We start from the raw sequence: 19,873 nt of genomic DNA, 5'->3' as shown, positions 1-19,873 counted from the left end.
TGATAGGGATACATTCACATCAGGAAGGATCAGGAAGAGATGGACAGATGTCAGCAATGATCTGTCCACCACTGGACATCTGCCTTGTCTAGAATTAGATTGAACCAGTCACTGTGTGTGTGTGTGTGTGTGTGTGTGTGTGCTGAAAATGTGTATGTGTAAGTGCTGGCCATGATGCTAAAGACTGAGAGAGATAATAGCACTGCAGATGACCTTTAGATAAAATGTGGATCTAACACACACAATCCAGTGCATTTACTACCAAGTCACTGCAGTCATAATCTGCTATGCCATTTTGGTAATCTGACCCCCGCCCCCATAAATCAATTTAACCCAGCATTAAAAAAGTCAGGTCCTTCAAATAAAAGATAAAATAACATCACTCTCTTGTTTGAGAACAGCTCAGGCGCTGTTCATTTCTCCTGTTTTTACAGTGACACTCAACTGCATACATACATTCGCTGAGAGGCTTCAAGCTGCGTTTGCAGAGAGTCCCTATTTTAGTCCTGATTTTATTCCATATCCTCATTCCCATCCATTGCAAAGAGTGCAACATCCAGTCCTGTGGGGTCTATAAATATAAGTGCTCTCAACTTGACTGGACAATTTTCTCTGTGCAGTAATAATTCAAAATGTTAAAAAATAGCACCCGATATCTACTTGCATTTTTTGCCCCAGTGGCGGTGGCAGAATCCTGCGGCCAGCTGGTGTGAGTTTTCCACAATAAGAGCCAAGGAGGAGGAAAAGCAGACAAAACCGCAGCAGAAAAGAAGGCAATTGGCAAAAAAGTGTCAAGCTTGGAATAAACAGCCCCTTTCCCCAAATGCCATCCATTGTGCCTTGTCTAGATAAGGCTTCTAAATCGGGCTGGAAAATGCAAGCTCCATTTCTCTCTGTATGGAATTATTATCCCTTTGTTTAGAGTCAGGCTCTTTTGTCTTTCCCTTCCTGTGTGTGTGCGTGTGTGTGTGTGTGTGCGTGTGTATACAAACAGACAGGAGTGCTGAGAAAGCTGGACCAAAGATTAAGTCCCAAAGGGGACCCTGCACCCATCTCATGTCTGATCTGGCCACTAAGCTCATTACCATGACTCCTACAGAACTTCTGAGGGCTTCATGGGGGCCAATAACATATACCACCCACCAACTTGTGGCTCCGTGGCACCCAACACATGCATGTGTGTATGCCACTATGTTTTTCTTTGACTTGGACCGTTACAAACAGCCTCAGCTTGTGCCTCTGCAGATGGCCTCCTCTCTCACACCTTAATGTGTTCATGGCCTCTCTTCCATCCTGTCTCTCCCACGTTGCATTCCAACTGCACTCCCACCCACCCACTTTCACTATCTTTTCTCCCACTCTGCGTTTTTGTGCCCAAATTGCAGTCTAACAGCTTTTTAAGAGCTGTTTTGCTGGAGTTTAATCCTCCTAGCCTCCCCTTTCAGCCTTTATTCCATTGTGAAAATCTTGGCTCAGACCTAGACCCTTTTTACAGAGTGAACCCGCTCATCCACACAGCCCCCCCCCCCCCCCCCCCCCCCCCCCCCCCCCCCCCCCCAGATGCCATTGCTGGTTCCCTCTACAATTTAGCCCCATCCCCATTCCTCTGTTTATCACTCATACGTCTACAGTCAGTGGGCCATGATCCCTGAAATCAATGTCTAGCAGGCCCCCTTTGAGAGTTATATAAGGTGTTACTAATTGTTTGATTTGACTCCGTTTCAGCTGTCATCTCTTGCCAGCCTCTCCCTTTCACTTTCTCTCCCCATTTCTTCCTCTCCTCTATCCTGTATCCCCTGTCCTTTTCTCTCGCTCTCTGCAGCCCTGGTGCGAAAATCACAGGGGCTTGTGTCAGCTTGTCAACACAACACTCAAGAAAGCAGGGTAAAGGGAACAATATAAAAAAAAAAGAGCAGGCACTACATGTTAGAAAAAACGTAAAAACTGTGGAAAGGTAAAAATGGAAAAAATGGTCTCCTGTCAGCTTCCAATTGCAAAGGAGCGGGTCTGAGAGAGGATTGATGGAACGCTGTAATCAGTCTGTCTCCAAGGCTGTCACCACGAGGTTTTTCTCTGCTGGAATAGGGCACTGCACACATCAGGACAGTAGTGAAGCTGATCGCATGGGCGAGCAGTGCCAGAGTTTCTCCCTGGGAATCCGCAACAGCAGATACAGTGGATAGAGTAATCGAGTGGCATGCATACAAGGAGGGGAAGGAGGAGGAGGCCGGGGGGGAGACCAAGAGTGCTGATGTGACATAGTCAGTGTTTGAGTGTAGTCACTGTGCTGCAGTGCCCATGCAATGTGCCATAAATACACTAATTCTTATACTGTCATCTCACACTTACTGCAAACACACACACGCACGCACGCACACACACTCACATAAATGTACAGTCACTGTCACGGTCCCATATCTTTAGGGTTTGTAGTGGGCAGAAGCATCTCTCTGAGTATAATTCTAGCACAGCTTTTAAACAGCTCCACCACTCTGAAGCCAAGAGCCAAAGAGCTGGGAGCCGACTCCATGTAGACAGATAGCAAGTGACTGGCTGGCTGTCAGGAGGACAGGAAATAAAAAGCCATTTTAAAAAAGAGAGAAAAGGGGAGGGAGTCAGTGTCAGTGGTGGCGGTATGAAATTGTCTGCACACATCAGCCAGCAATGTTGACAACATGTTGATTGAGCTAGTCTTGTCATTTCGTGTCATTCCTGCTTACCCCCTGGTGTTTTCACTACAAGACAGCTGCTGGCTGGATCTATGTCACTGTTCCAGCCCTTTTCTGTCCCCCCTGCTTTTCTCTCTCGCTTTTTCTTTCTTTCTCCGTATCCCAATTTCCCTCACTGGGCTCCCCTACCTCCCCCTCTTTCACCAGTGTTTGGACGGAAGGGCTTTCAGTATAATTTACTGTGCTTTTAAATCATTAACTTCTTGCCCTGGTTTAGTGTGTGCATAACAGCTGACATGGTGGATAAAACAGCTATGGTACGCAACATGTGAAAGAAAGCCTTCTCAAAGATGGGGCAGGACTTTAAAAAAAAAAGTAAATATTTTCATTCCCTGCCACAGACATGACAAGTACACATAACAAATATGTATAAATAATAGATTAAAAATCCATAAAACAATGAAGGGATCATGTTAAAATTGCCTCCATCTCTTGCTTTTTCTAAAAGGCACTGGAAATGAAAACAAAAGAATTCTCTACATAGATTCTGTACTGGGACTCTGGGCCTAATGCCCTGGGGTGTCAATTAATTTCGTCTAGGGATTTGCGGCCTACTCTTCCTAATTGAGCCCAGTGGAGACCCCCTTGGCTCTTCACGATAGGAAGTAGTGCGTTTCATAATTAATACTCCCCCCCCCCCTTTATTATTATTATTTTTTAATGAGGGTGGTAATGTTGTAAATGTATGCATCTCATTAGAGTAAAAGGGCCATCTACACTATTGTTCACTTCTGCAGTGTTTGCTGCTGGTGAGATGATGATGATTCAGAAGCAGAAACTGCACATTGAAGTCAAAGCTGTGCTTTTGTGTGTGTTTGAATATAAAACAGAGCTAGCTCAATGAGAGTCTCATTAGTGTTGCTTAATATGTGTGCTTTTTAAAGCTTAGAGGTTAATGCCCGGCAAGCCTCCATTTCACTGGAGCTCTCTTTAATTTGATGCATAATTCTTTTTTGTCAGCAGCTGACAAGAGCCCCTTCAGAGTAAGCAGCTGAGCTGTGTTGTGAACTCTGCGTCCAACAGGAACACAAAGGCACAAAAACACTTCTAATTAAACCTGTTTAAAATGTTTCTCTTCACTCTCCTTCTCATGCTCACTTCACATTACAGAAGTTATTTCTGAACTATCCTATCTTCCTATCTCTCTGTCCAGAGAACATAACTCCTGGCGATTAAACAAATTACCTCCTCTCCCAGGAGAGCCATGGATCCAGTGAAAACAATGAATGTGCTTCACAATGCTGCCGCCTCTCTGTTCTTACAAACTGCCTTAGAATTGCCATTTATTAATCAATGTCTGTGGTTAGTCTGTGACCAGACATTCTGTTCCCTTTTCATCTAGAGGTGGAGGAAAGTTTTATTCTGTTCTTCAGATTGCCTGTAACTTGAATTATTCCTTCACAATTACTGATGACTAAGAGCTTCCAGAACACAAGAAAGGGAGAGAAAAAATGTTACCTGCCGACCTCAATACATCCTGCTTTGTGTTGAGAAAAAGAAGGGAAGGGGAAAACTAATTTCCTGAAACTCCATTTCTTAAGCGTTGATTAGTAAAGGAGCATAATTAGAGTGAAATGTGAAGTCAGGTTTTTTCAGATTGCACCGCTTCCTCTAGAAAAATCAGGCCATGATTAATGAATAAATGATTAATGAGCGAACTAATTAATCAATTAATTATTAAGCAAGCATTCTGAACAAGAAACGGGTAGGATGATGGTGAACAGTGGATATAAGAGATGGTTAGGTTGTGTGTTAGAGAAAAAAGGATTTAGGATAATCTGCCTGTTTGTTCTGTCAGTTTGTTTTGTCTACCGTTACAGGGGAGGATGAGGAAGAGAGTGGATGGGAGGAGATGGAAGGCTCAGCTTTATCTTGAGCTTCCTGAGTCTTGTGTGAGAGCCCTGACCTCAAAATACTACATTTGCTAGTTCCCCCATATGTCTTGGGGTCAGGTCTATAGGTTACGCACTAGTGAAGCCTGGCATAACACTTGCCAACTACAGTGATGAAGTTTGCATTGAGCTGCAAAAGGCAAAAAGAGCCACGGTCAGCACCTCCGAAATGGCGGAGTAACCCAAAGTTCCCTTCTCTAACCAGTCGTCTCTCCTCCCCCCTGTCTTTAACTAGGACACCCCATCAATCTTTGATAATGTGCAGTGTGGGTCTCTCCTGTGTGACCAGGCTGATGAGACATCACAGCAGGGATTGATGTATGAAATGCAGGCTCTGAATGTAACTGTGATATACTGACCGTTTCAAGTCAAGTTTGACCTTTTTTTCCCGGATATTAATCGCTACAGTGAAAGAATATATGTGTGATATATCCCTCCCCCAGGAGCGCCGTACACTTTATTCTTTGGCATGGGCTTCTTCTATACCTTTATCTTAGTGAAGGTGGGGGCTTTTTCAAGTCTGCCAAAAGTCCCCAGAGCTGCTACACAACAGGATATGGGGCACAAAATGTTATTTTATAAGCGGATGGGTTTATTGTTTCTATTAAAATGCAGCATTACTCTATAAAGCTGCATTTTCCCCGCCTCCCCTCGACACCCGGAAACACATCCTCAAAGCGAGAACATGAGAGAAGGATCTTTCATCCCTGCATATCTTTCCTGGCGTTTACTGCTGGCCTTAATAACAGAGCTGTGAGTGACGGAGGCAGAGTGTGCTTGGAGAATCTCAAGGGGCTTTGATGGAGGCAAGCGATGGAGCTGCAGCAAGCTGAGGGCAAGATCATGCTTACGTTTATCCGCTCAAAGTGCTTTGTGAAGTTCTTGTATACTTTACCTTTTCCCTAACACTCCTTTTACTTCACCGTATTTTCTAGTCTGTTGTTTTTCTCTGACAGCCACTGGCTGGACTAGTGGTGCATTCTGTCCTAATCATACCATGGCATTGCAGATTTCCTCAGAGTCAACTGGGTGTGAATAGGTCTTTGTCATGCTGGGTGGGTTGGCTCTTTGACTGTGAAACCCTGGGCATATGGTGGCTGTGTGTTGGGATGTATCATGGCAAAGAACGCTGTGGGTTGGGCTCTTGACCCTTGCCTGGCCTATAACACCTTACCGGCTGCAGCAAAGTCTGAGGCTTGATGAACTTAAACACTTCATTGTGCAGTCTGTTTTGGGGTGTTTTTTCTTTGGGGTTTTACTCTGGATGACGAATGCACGGGTTGCAGTAGGGGCAGATGTGTGCTATGTGACTGTTTTACCAAACACTTAGCACGCGCCTTTTCTTGGGCTGCAGTGACACACACAAATGGACACATACTTTGTCTGCAACACATTGTTTACACAGTAGAAGTAAATCTATGCTGGGCGGTAACAGTGCCTGTACCCTTGATGGCCAGACTTCTACAGAGAAATCTCCTTTTTTCCTGGTACGATAAGACTGTTAATTAAGTGTCTAACAGGAATGTCTAGAGCTTCCACTGTGGTGATATTGCCACCCAAATAGGACCACATTACACAGGGAAATGAGTTCAGCTACCATCCACATGTCTACTCATACTACAAAGACAACAAAAGGAAACCTTAAAATGTTGAAAGACATCTCTTGAGCCCTTTTCTCTCTCATACATTCTATCTGTCTATCTCTATCTGCAAAACAAGACTTTCTTTGCAGGTCACATCTACTGAGATGCCTCAGGTTTTGGGCTCTGATAAACAAGTGGAGCATTACACGCTCTTACGTCCATCTGGTGAGATGATCGATCATTAGACAGCGTGTGGAGATAACTCCCTTAGCTTGCCTGCTGGCTACCACTGATCCCATATCACCCTCGCAGGATATGGTATGAATCACAGGAAGTTGAGATCAATCTATATAGATTGTGCTGCTTGATTACAAATGGAAAAAAAATCCCATTTGGCTTAGCTACTCGAATGCCTCAGTCTGGCTGTGCTTGTGTCAATGTGTGGGTGTGTGTGACATGTGCATCTGCGTGTGTAAAAATAATAGCTTTTTAAGTTTCTCCTTTTACTGATTTGTGATATTTTTTGAGCCCTCTCTACAATCTGTCCTACCTTCATTCATTTACTTTGCTCAGTCCATCCTGCTCTTAAATCTCCCTTCTTGAGGGAGTCGTCTTTTAAATCTTAATTAAAACAGACTCCAGAACCCCCCACCCTCCCAGGGGCTGGCTGAAAGCAGCTTAGAACAATCAAGAGGACGGATTAGAAGTGAGAAGAAAAGAAGAGAAGAGGAGACGCAAGAGGGAGGGAGGGGGGGTAAAAACAACAACGAGAATAGAACAGCAGAGAAAAATTTTGAGAGGAGAGAGAGAGAAATGACCCCTTTCCTTCATCCCTCCGATCCTCTCTCCTTCCCCCTTTGCTCTGCCTCTCTCTCTCTCTCGGGGCTCTGGAGTCTTGCCCTGACCTATTGACATTCAGCTTCTCGGCAGATTAAGCAGCGAATGGAGCCTCTGGAAAGGGTAAACACACTGGAGGAACAATGACCAACAGGCGGCAACCTTATTGGATTCTAATTAACTGCCAGGAGAGATGGCTAGGGGCATGTTAAGTGCTGTGGGACACAAGTTAGAGCCCCGGACCTTAAGTACAACAACTCACATCACCTACTTTCTCCTCCTTTCTTGTAGATTGTCTCTGTCTTCCTTTATCTTCCTCTGTATCTCTCTATCCTCACTATTCTTCTCTCTTTCAATCTATTTGCCCGCCGTTTCACATATGGCCCATGAGAATGGCAAGCAGAGGCTTTTAAAGCACTCCTCCGAGAGCTATTTGCCATCACTCTTTCCTGGGCTATCTCTCCTTTTCTTTCTCACCCTCTTTTTTTAACAGGGTAGAACGAGACTCATCCCCCAGAGGTAGCTGTTTGAGCGATATGGTTAAAATGGGCTGAAAAATTGGGGGAGATTATTTGATATTGAACAGATTGAATTATCTGGAGTGAGGGCAATGGATGAAGGAGAGCAAAATCATTTTTCTGCATCACCCTCGGGGGGGACACTCCCGGAGGGTGTGAGGGAGCTAAACGGGAAGGAGCGAAGAGCTGAACCTCAGTGATGACATATGTGAAAATACGGCCAATTCTTTTATCTTTTTTTTTGTATTCCTATCCCAATTAACCGAAGCACTAATTTGAGTGTGAGCCCAAGCAGGTCTCCCTATATGTGTGAACTTTCTCACTGGTGCAGTGGGTCCTCTGTCTTTGAGCGGTCACCTGATTATGCCCACTCACAATGGTGCTGTGGTTTCTGGGGTCCCCTGTAAGGATCCACAAGATAATTAGACTGGTCTCATTAATGTGTTTGTGTGAGTGAGGGCCCTGGCCATCATGGGTTTAAGCTGACACAGAAGGAACGGGTAGATAAATGCCCTGCTAGAGACAGGCCATCGTCACCTCAGCAGGCATTTAAAGCAATTCATTAATTGGTGTGATAACAGCCACACAAACACACACACACACTCTCACACCTGTATGCCAATACACATACTAATGCTATGGGTATTCCATGAACCCCGTTGCTTGTTAACACATTACCTGGGATCAAAGAGGCAAATGCTGGAAGGAGAGAGGACTAGAGGAGTCATTATTTGTTGAGGAAAATTGCAGCCCTGCGTTATGTTTGTCCTTTGGCAAAGCTGGCAGAATGGAGGTCTCATCCGTTTCACAAAACGGAACGATCTCTTCCCTCGTTACCATCATATGAAAGTCTTTGAAATCCTCAGAGTACTTTTTTAAAAAAAATCAAAGCTGGGAGGAAATGAATCGGAGCTTCAGTTGTGATCCAAGCCTGGAGGTATAAAAGGGATCCACATGACTACTGTCCATTTCCACACCATTACAGCAACAGTCATGGCTGTAATAGGTTGAATCGGGCCATTGATTTCTCTCATGCACCCTCTCTTTCACCCAAAAAACTAGTCTGTGCCAGTTCTGAGATACACCCAGTTCTCTTTTAACAAAACATCACATGCTTAGAGACAGCTCACACAAAACTTAAACCCAATAAAAGAACCCTCTCACACATACAACCAATACAATATGTCCCAGCTTGAGTTCCTGGGGAGTTAAACAAAGGACCAAGTTTAAATTGGCTTTTAAAAAACTCCCCAGCACAATCAGGGAGTTGACTTGAGCTACTATAGTGTGTCAGAAGACTGTTAAGAGAAAGAAGGGTAGTTAGGTCAAGGTCTATAGTGCAGTGAATGGCTAATCTACAGTGTGACGGCTCAAGAGCTTCCCTCAACCAGCTTCAATAGGCCTCCAATCAGGCCTGACTACCCCTCAATCTTTGGTCAGCTGTTTTAACTGGTCTTTGATTGAGTGGCTTCATTAAAGGGCTATTTATCTTTTCCTGTATCACAGTCCTGAAAGACTGGTGACAAGCTCAACACACCCACGCACCACCTACATGTGAATCTCAGCAGAAACACATCTGCATTAGCACGCACAGAACATTCAGCAACATCTACTAGCTAAGAACATGGTCCTTTTCATTTAGATGAAAACATGTAAAATATTATTTTTTTAAACTGTGCCAAACGTTCAACTTCTCTTTCTCTTTTACCAGACAACCTACATTACTTTGTCAGCTTTACTGCAGCTTCACTGCTTACGAAAGTCACCAGTCCTCTCAAGAAGACTGTCCCAAGCCCTGTAGCCTGGGATGCCTTCGAGGGTCTGGCATGCGGCTGTGTTGAAATTGAATTCCGCCTGAACAAAATAGCAGGCCAGATCAAATCATGACCTCACACAGAGACCCTCCCAAACAAGCCACAACAAACAGCTTTCTGTAGCCACTCTGTCTTTGATCTGAAGAAGCAGAGATGAGATCAGTCTCCTCTTTCCTCTCTTCTCTTTTGCCCTTCTCTCTTTTTCTTTACGACACCTTCTTCTATCTCTCTTTCCCCTCCCGCTGAGCAGGTGTATTAAATGAGGTGGCTAGTCCAACAGCATCAGGCTGAACCTCAAAGTGCAGTCTCTGAAGAGGGCTTTTCTCTCTTTCCCTCTTATCTTTTATCCCCTCCATCACCCCATCTCCTCTACTCTCCGTTTTCCTTTCCCTTTATCCCTCTCCATCCCCTTTACTTCTTTTAACATGTTCCCTCGCACTCTTGAATGTGAAATGGAGAGGGCTATGACTCTTATCTATTTAAATTCATCTACACCTCTCTGTCTATCTCCCTCTGTGCATCTCTCTCTCAGCCTATTGTCTGTTTAGCTATACATCTAATTATGCTGTCTCACTTATGTAATTAGCGCAGAAAATAAATGGCTGCCGTAGCTTTGTCTCTCCCCTTCACCCCTCCCATTGCAGGCTCTGAGAAAACAAATTATGGAGAACAATAGGTACAAATGGCTTCTGCACCAAACCACATGATGGATGCAGCCTGGGTTCCCTGCGTCTCATCCCTTCCTTTTCCCCTTCCTCACTTTCTCTCTTTAGGCTCCCTCCCTTCTCCATTATCTCCAGCTCTATATGTCTCTGTTTGGAAACAGGGGAAGACTTGAGCACTCTCTTGCCCAACTACCCTATCATTGTATGGCTGTATCATCTGTCTTCCCTTCTTGGCACTGACACTATATTCACAGTGACATCATATTAGGCAAGGTCCTTTTTCTATCCCTTTCTTTCTCTTTCTCTCACTCTGCTTTACTCTCTCTTTCCCTTCTCCTGCTGTTGTCCCCACTGGCACTCTCTTCTCCTCCATCCCCCAGAGCATTCTATACACCCCGACTGCAAAGTAAACGCCTGGGACTTTCTAAAGCAAACAGCCAGCATCCTGTGCCGTAGCCCCATCTGTGGATAGTCTGAGTAGGGAACAATCAGTCCCTCTCCTCCTCTGCCTCGTTCTCTTTCCAGCCCCCTGGGATCTGCACAGCACTAGGATGCCTCAGTCAGACGGGTGCAATGTGCTGGAACAATGGTTGGGCTGCTTCTTCCAGGAGGGGTATTAGGTTCACCTCAGCCAGCTTGGGAAGCACTTAGCCATGTGTTCTTGCCCTCCTTGCTACAGCTTTACAGGAATGTGGCAGAAGCAGAAAAGCCTCCCACTATACACCTTCCTTACCTCACCCTCATACACCCCCTATCCACAACTTCACACTCACACACTGACACATACATGCATGCACGCACACAACCACTTTCTGCCTGTCCAAATATACACCTGAGATCTAATGTTTAGCCTGAGGTATTGAAACATCAACTTTCTATTAATCCCCCTCAGACTTGCAGTCAGTTACACCTTTGTTGTTTTTCACCTCTGCCATGATGGAAGAAAAACAGCAGGTTTGGTTTACACTAATACAAGCATATCCATTACCTGAAATGCTAGGCTTCTGGCAGTAAATCCCTTTGACCCCTCTGCCTTCCTTTTCTTTCTTTCTTTCACCCTCTCTCCCTCCCCCTTATTCTCATGCTGAGCCCATTGCCGTTTCTGCATCGGCTTTCTTTGGCCAAACAGACAGCAAGGGAGAGACACACCTTACCCTCCCACTGGTTCAACCGCCACCCACCTCCTACAACTCACACACTTCACTGTTCCTCACGTCTCACACAGCTCAATAACATTAACATGTTTTGGCATTGAGAGAGCTGTAGTTAAAAGCCCAATCGATAAGCTTTGACTGACACCCCTCAGTTGATAGCAAATTGGCTGTCTTCTCTCGCAGACCTCCCAGGGTGAGGTTTCTCAGCCCTGTACAAAATGGAAAAATGGAAATTAAAGACAGTGCTACCCTTTCTCCAACCCTTCACGCAGCCTCCTACAACAACACAGAGCAGTCTTTCATTGTGCTGAGGAAGAAGAGACTGAGCCACAGCCAACCTACTATTTTGGTTAATGGTTGAGTCACTAACACAATATTAGCCCTGGTGTTCCAGGCAGTTTGAACTGACAGGAAGGAGAGATGAAAGGAAGAATAATAAGAAGGGGAGGACTGGACTTCAAGAAACGAGTAGTTGGAGTATTTAGTCCCACAAGGGTATGAACTGTTTCCACCACTAATAAAGTGAGCAGCAGGCAGGCAGTCTCTTGTTTTCTTGAATGTGTTTTTACCCCTAGTTGGTTAAGGAGATGACATATCCTGAGAGATGGAGCATCATTAATTAGACAGTTGGACTTTGACTAATCGCTCCAGAAAGAGCACACAGCCCTGAAGATACCAAACACTCATCTCAGGTTATCATCCTTTGTGTGCCCTTGACCTCTGTTTGTGTGTGTATGTGTGTGTGTTGATGATGTGCACAACATGCCATTATAAGCCCTGGTACACACAGCTAAATATTTCATATATTTTATTTAGTAAGTGTCAATGACAATCAAAAAGAGAAGTTAAATAAATCATCATCTAGTGTTAAATAAATGCTGTCTGTAGTACTAACTGAACTTTTCTTTTTCCAGAGCCCCTTCTCAGTCGCCAGAATCCTTCTCCAACTGAGCTATCTTTAATACAAGGTTAAGGAACACGGCTGAGGAAGATAACACAAGAACAGATATTGCTGCAATGCAAAAGATAAATTTCAATTTGCTGTTGGTTTCTGTGTCTCGGGCAGGAGATATGAAATTCTTGTCTTGCAGGGCAGGAATTGATTGGAAAATAAAAATGAATGTGTGGTCTAGTATGTCTGCGATTCTTCTGTTGTATGTTGGTTTCTGGGCTTAGGGTCTTTTGAAATGGTGATACATCTCTCTAGAAGGAAGTGACACTTGCAGTTTAGGGGGGAGATAAATGCAATCCAAGTATTTCCTAAAATAGCTGCTACTGGATAAACGTGACTGTTCCCGATGGGGACGCAGGGGGGGAGGGGGGACGCGAGGGGGTGTTAATGTTTTGGTTTTCTCTATTCTTTTCATAACTGTGTTTGTAATGAAGAGTAAAAGAGTAAACAAGTTTGTGCTGCTGTCCCCACCAGTCTGTATACTGATGATACAGCCTGAAGAGCTGTAACTGTGGAAGAAGACTCCAGACAGTGGCAGGAAGCTCGACCCCTCCATTGTCCTATTCCTTGTCATTTCCTCCCCAGATCCCCCGATTGCCCCAGAGGAAGACAAGGTGAGGATGTGCAAAGACAGACACAAGGAGAAAGCAAAGACAAAAAGAGGATGGGTGTGCAGAGGTAAAAATAATAGTGGAAGAGGCCAAGTGCCATCCGTAGTTTGCTACCTGGCCACTTTGGCTTCCTGTGTTGAGCCATACCAGCATACACATCCAGTTAAGTTCTTAACAGCTGATAACAAAGCCTCAGGACACACTGCCAAGTTCTTTATCTGTGTTTACCCGCATGGCAAAGCTGATTAGAGACCGGCAACATTATGAAGCCCCATTGTTTCCTTTCTCCTTCCAGTTTCTCCTTCCGTACACGTAGCAAGTGCGTGTGAGTGAAGGGGAGGATTTCTGTTTATGAAGAAGGGCAGAAAGACAATGTGTGCATGACACGTCTTCAGAATGAGAAAAAACAGCACGCCATTGTATCAGATCTTGATCATTCATTACCGTCTGTTTGTGTGTCTGCATGACCAAATGATCGTGAGAGTGAAAAACAGAGTTTTGTTAAAATGCTTAGGATTACTAAAATGAATACATAGCTTGGATTTAGATTAAGATATAAACTATAGCTACAACACATGTGTAGATCTTTATATTTGAATTGTGGCCACAACTGAACGTTGTAACTTCAGATATAATGTTCAATATCAATATAACACCCCAGCAGCAAACCCATTACCCAGAGTTCACTTAGACAGGAAATCAAAGTAGGCCAAAATTCATCTATATCTTTGCCATGACTATGTCTCCTAAATAATGCAAGACACTTCTGTTCAAGTCCCGGCTGTGCTGAGATTCTGCTGTGTCTGCACTATTGTGCACCTCGTATCTAACACTCCTCATCGGTTGGCTGGGGTTCTTGCCACCAAACTTTCTCCCACTTACCTACTTTATCCTCAATCTCTTTGTATCACAGAGACACACAAGGACTGGAATTGATAGAGGGAGAGAAATGGAAAACTCAAAGGACACAATTCGAGAGCACGAGTATGTTTGTGTGAGTTCGTGTGTGTTTGTGTTTGTGTATTTGTGTAACAGAGAGAGAGACAAGAGTAACAAGACGGAGAAAAGGTTAACGATGCTCAGCGGTCTTCCTCAGTGTTTCCTGCTGCTTGTCAGCTTAATCATTAAGATACTGGTGACACATCCGAGTCATATCCCTGCAACAAGAGTCCCCTCCGTCCTCCGTCCTCCATCCCCTCTCCCCATCCTGACTCCCTCAACAAGAATTCAAAGAGCAGCAGAACAGCAGTTCATGAAATATGCACAGTTCCCTAAAGCAAACCTCTTGGGCCATACTGCCACTGCGTCCACAAACATATCTGCACTGCATGAGGAAAAGACAAATCTCTGGTAATGGGAAAGGGAAGGAAGATGGGATGGGGAGAGGCTCGGTCAGAGCTTATCACTCCCTCAGCTAAATATCAGTTCTCTGTGTTTGTGTGTGCTTGGAGGAAGTGTGTGTGTGAACCAGCTTTCAACCTTTGGTGAAAGTCTGCCAGCCGCCTCTGGCCCATTAAGCAGATATACCTTGTGTCCCATAGTCACACATTCTGCAACCAGGCAAAAGAGTTGTGAGAAGAAGCAAGGTGGAACATTTCCTTGGCGTTACACTATAGTGAGACATGACAGGCGACACGACTTAAGAGGAAGGGAGAGAAACTTGTAATCTCAGCTCACAGCCTTTGAACTTGGGCCGATGAGATGCAAGCGACCCAAAGCAAAAGGTTCCAAAGAAGAGCTCACTGAAGATTACTCAGAATACTGATGCAGTGTGGAATCCAATTCCTCTGGGAACCCAGGGGACTTTCCGGGAAAGTAAATTATCGGTGATGTACAAGACTACATACATACAAATGTATGCTGTATGCCATACATAAATTTCAAAGTGAAGCCACATGCTTTGGCCAAATTTTTATACTGTGTGAGACTGCCACAATAAATGAGGTCTAGGGTCTCTTAGGTTCTAATTAGGACAGCTGTTTCCATTTTCATTATTTGTGTGTGTGTGTGTGTGTTTGTGTGTGTGTGTGTGTGTGTGTGTGTTGGGGTTGAGATCAGGGGAAATTTGCCACTGTCTGGCTACCGCCCTTTCTCATCCAGCTGTTGCTAGTCTGTCAGGGAGCAGAGGTCTGCTGGTGTCATATCCCTCCCCAGAGCTTTGAATAATGACAAAAGCATGCGGAACCAGGGCTGAAGGTAAAGATGTACTCACAACAAATGGCTATTAAGCACGCTTTGCCATTTGCGATCTTGAAAGCTGGGGAAACTGCATGTGATTCAGTCTGGAAGGAAACGAACCCTCTCTGGTTGAGGCAGAGGAACAAGAAAGCCTAAAAGATTTTTGATTTCATTATTCCTTTTGTTCCTCCCAGAGAAGATCTGTTGAACATTTGCTTACATTTACATATATTCACTTATTTAATGAGTATAAAGAGTTAATACAATGCACTAGTTTATCAATGACTCTGAATAATGCTGATAAGTCAACAGTTGCTCAGTGTTAATTTCTGTAAGCTTCTTTTTTTGGCATCAAGACATTTACAGCACTAAATTATCAGAGTACATTTTACCAGCTGCCCAGAGAGCCTTCTTGTTCTTACTAATTACATTTATGCTGAAAAAAACAGATATTCTGTTCTCTGTCTCACTCTATGCTAATTCTATAACAGGATCACTTTAATAATAACACAGACATGGTTAGGTATAGAGAATAAATACAGTTCGAAAAACTACATTTTTAAGCCAGACATACATCAAATTAAGTAAAAAAAAAAAAAAAAGAAACTATTAATTTGTGTAATTTTTCCATAGAACTTTATGCTGATAATGGGTGGTATGAGTTATAGCAAGGTATGGGATTTTTTGCCATAAGGATCATACACAAACTACAGTAGGCAACTCAATTCTGCAAACAAAAAGCTGCAGGGGTGGTGGTGCGGTGGGCAGACAGGTGCGTTATGTCTCTGCCTGTCTCCCGAAAAACAAATCCTCCCCCTCTCTGTCTCTCACTCTCTCCATCCCTTTCTTACTCACTCTCTCCACCTCTCCCCCTCTCTCTCTGCCTTGCTCCATCACAAACGCATACAGCGAGACAGTGCTACCCCCATAATAGACCATGCGCCCTTCTATCTGTTTACGCACCGTTCACAGTGACCACGATTGTACTGGATTACGACTCACAGGGAAAAACTTCAGACAAAATAAGAAACATAATTTCCCCGTTTTATGAGGCTAAACCTCTTGTTTTAATGGAAATCAATCTGGGGGCCACTGACAAACTTCGGGGAAAGGGGATATGGAGCTCTGCACGGCGCTGTGTCATAGAACAGCGCTTTAGCTCTAGCTATTACCCTCACCTACTTAAATATCCAAGCATTTCTTCCTCATTTTAAAACACGAGAGAATTTATTGTGACTGATCGCATGTGTTCGCACACACCTTGCAGTCCGGAGCAACATATAGGCCTACTGGTATTTAAAAAAGGGTACAAGTTAAACTTCACGCTCGTGCGCACTGCATCCATAACCCCATGCTTATCCACTAGAACAGAGAGATCTCTCTCGCACACATCCAAAATCTGAACCAGAACAAGAACAATCACAGCTACCCCGAGTTAGGCTATACAGTGCCACCGTTCACCGGTGCTGTCAGCTTGCAGATAGTGAAACCTCCCTGTGTAATCAGTCTTTCAAAACTGATTAAACATTTGCCGGCAATTAACAGCAGTGGACTGTAGCACTGCAGCATAACAGTTGCCCCTCTGTAACAACGCGCTGGATGGCTTGACGCAGCGCGCCAGTATGGAGCGCGGTCCGTCCTCTCCATCAATAAACACCTGCATGCTAAATGATGAGAAACAAAATCATGGCTTACCTGTGACCATAAGGCAAAAGATGAGGTATAACGCCGTCATTTTAAGTGTTTAGTAGATTCTGGTCGCTGATTGTGTTGCGTGGAAGGATTGATTCGCTCCGTCTATGCGACTGAGGTGGTTATGGTCCACCGCGGCACCGGAATATCACCGCACGGACAAGCTTACTGGGATCGTCTGCGATAGCATCCAGTTTAAAGGAATGGTTCTGAATGGTCCAAACAGTTTGCAAACTCTCAGTCAACAATTCATCTCCACAGTTGGTAACTTTCCCCGCTGCATCAGCTTCTTTTCCCTGTCACGCTGGCACAGCTTTTTTTTTTTTTACCTCTCACTGTGCTCTCTAACAGTCCATTTGTGAATCGGATGTTTCAATCAGTAGGTTCGTCCACTGTCCACTTTTTTAACCTGCTTGAGCATGCTGCGCTGGAACGCGATCTCTCCTCCTCGACAGTGCGCAGTGATAAACCCCAGGTGAAGTTGCCTCTCGCCTCAGCCGCTGGAGTCTCTCACTCTGTTCCCACTGTAACACACTCACTCCTTCTCTCTCACTCACACTCTTCCCCTGTCGATCTCCTCTGTTTACTTCGCACTCCCTCCTGCCAATAGGAAATGCGCACTGACAGTCATCTGGTGAGGGGGGGATACACCAAATCCGGGAGTAGCTGAGCAGGAGCTCTCTGCCTCAGATGCATGCCAGGGGGGGCCCACCGGCCCCCGCCCATAGGGGCCCGCTATTGGCTGAGCGGGCAACAAGGGGAGGGTATTTAAAACACTTACTGAGTTAAATGACTGCCCTATCAGGGTGGAGTAGCCCACATGGAGACTTGAATTTCACAGAATATAGTGATGGACAGGCAATGTGGTCGATGTTTTGTAGGACAATTTAGATATTGTTGTAATATAGTGATGCACTTTTAAATGTAATATTACAGTATTGTAACAGCGTTCATGGTAACAAGCTCTATATAAACCTCAATTTTGAGAATGTTTAATCCTTAACCCACATTTATGTCCCTTAATTACTTATAATTGCAGCTTTGTGATTTAAGCATGTTGAGACTTAACATGAGTTAAAGTCATGTTTTACACATCAGTCACTAAAATAAATTCTGAGGTTTTTATCGACAGGCTCATCAGAAACCTTTCCGTCTTCTGAGAAAGGTTACAGAACAACCCTTTCGCTTTTGTCAATCCTGGGTCAATTTCTGATAAAAATGGAAATTTTAACATTGAAAAAGAGTATCCAGTTCAATCCCTTACCTCCATTACCCAACAGAACTGGATATTTATTAAGCTGAATTATGTGAAAGTAGTTGCATTAGAGCAGAAACAGCTGCAGATGTTTTGCCAAATGCTGAAATGATCTCTTGACTCTAAAACCTGAACACTTGTGAAAGAATAAATAATTGATCATTATCATCATTATCAATCATCATTAACAAATACTGGATCAAACCAGTAAAACTGTCAATATTAATACATTTGTTGGTGAAATTACTGTCTTTTGTTTAGTCAGTTTTACCCAAACAACTAATATTATTTAACCTATGTATTACTATGTATGCTCTCACAAATTGAAGTAGTGTATGCAGTGTTCAAAGGCCTATTATTATATTGAATATATTTTCTTTGAAGTTGACTCAAAACATACTTTTTCAGGTGCAGTTTGATCTAAAATGAGCCTATTGTTCATTGTCATACAGTGGGCGCTAAAATGAACAGAAGAGAACAGATTTCATTATCATATTTCAACAAAAGCTAAGGTTTTTATAAGAGGAAAACAGGGCAGTCTCTCAGCTGCCTGTGGCTGTTTATAGGCTTGTTCTTTGATGTTGTTCATTAGTTATTCAAGGATCTATTGATTAACAAAATAATAGGCCTTGCAGTCATCTGGTTAATCAGTCCATCACTTGTATGTGTATTGTACAAAGAAATGACTGAATTCAATGTTAACATATGCCCCCTTCACACACATAGACGCAAAGACATGCACGCATGCACCCTGTTAACTCAACCAGGTGGTTAGTGCTCCAAAAGACTGTGAAAAATTCATCAAAGTGTGTAAATTCTGACACTGAGGACTTCTGCGTGTTTGGATTCCAGAAAACATCATCCACAAAAACAAGTCTTTCTTTTTGACATTTTGCACTGCATTTAATTAAAGGCTGAACCACACAATGATTAGGGCTCGCTCCTCATGAGGGATCCCCCCAAACAGTAGTTTTAAAACCCCGGGGCTGGCCTTCCTATTTATTGCCTCCCTGTAATGCAAACATAAGGGTCCCCTGCCAGTAAACACATGTTGATGGAAGAAACAGCTTGCACAGCTGGGAAGCCAACCCAGGTTAGTGTGAGCGAGCACATGGGTAAATGAGTGTGTCTGAATGCGTGTGCGTGATTATAGTGTTGTGTGCAGGAATAGATACTTGTTTGTTGTTCTTACATATGCCAGAATGCGATTTAGGTCGTGCGCAGGTGCTTGAATGTAAGAGACAGAAGTTAATGAAAAGAAATTGTGCTTTTTGGCCATAGTGTCCACGTGTGAAGCCATCAATGAGTGACTGAAGGCGGGGGCTTGGGTGAGCACTAAAACAGTGGGGTTCCTCCACCAGTTGTGCTGTGATAATAAAATCAACATCCATTGTGCAAAGTCTGTCACCAGGCATGCTGCTGTGATTGAAATGCATGATCTCCTATGGCTCACACAGATGGACATATAGATGAGGGCAAAACAGATGCATGCAATAGCATCAGTTGAGCCAATAGTCTTAATTATGCTGGCCTCCATGGCATTAAATGGAGGGCGCCTATGCTCCCCAAGCTTTTGAGTGTGTGAATAATTTATAAATAAAAAGGGGGTTTTCAGCTGTGGGTTTATTAATAATAAATATGGTTTGATATTTACTAAACTGTTCACAGGGAGAAAGGGGTGACAGTTAAGACGTCGTTTGCATGGTAATTGTAAGGAGGTAATAAATAAGGCATGAAGTGGAGATATATGGAAATGTGATTCACAGGGAAATGAGAATAATTTAACAAAATATTATCCCAGTCGCTATTTGACCTGGGGTCAATTAAAAAAGAGATGTCAGTCGTGGTGAACGGCATGCTGGGCCTTAAAATTACAAATGCTTGCTTTCTCTTTTGTCTGGCTGGAAAGCGGATCTAACGTTCAAGTGGAGGAAAATGTATTCATACTGACGCAAACCATGTGTTTAGTTTGAATGAATACTAAACGGAATAA

At 43.8% G+C, this 19,873-nt stretch overlaps 1 protein-coding gene across 4 annotated transcripts in view; it reads right to left on the bottom strand.

Annotated features, from left to right (window-relative positions):
• The window catches only part of kirrel3l (kirre like nephrin family adhesion molecule 3, like), a 92,500-nt gene that overhangs the window by 15,120 nt on the left and 57,507 nt on the right, over nucleotides 1-19,873 (bottom strand). For 3 of the 4 annotated variants that reach the window (XM_046045801.1, XM_046045803.1, XM_046045802.1), the window contains exon 1: nucleotides 16,629-17,217. The exons of the other annotated variant lie outside the window; for it this stretch is intronic. In XM_046045801.1, coding sequence (XP_045901757.1) covers nucleotides 16,629-16,668 — 40 coding nt within the window. In that variant the 5' untranslated portion in view covers nucleotides 16,669-17,217. Of the gene's footprint in view, nucleotides 1-16,628; nucleotides 17,218-19,873 lie in introns of those variants that run through there. 4 annotated transcript variants of the gene reach the window in all.

Source organism: Micropterus dolomieu, linkage group LG03 (genome assembly GCF_021292245.1).
Source record: "Micropterus dolomieu isolate WLL.071019.BEF.003 ecotype Adirondacks linkage group LG03, ASM2129224v1, whole genome shotgun sequence".
Classification (NCBI taxonomy): Eukaryota; Metazoa; Chordata; class Actinopteri; order Centrarchiformes; family Centrarchidae; genus Micropterus; species Micropterus dolomieu.
The sequence above is the reverse complement of the archived record's forward strand: the minus strand, read 5'-3'. Positions and strand labels throughout refer to the sequence as shown.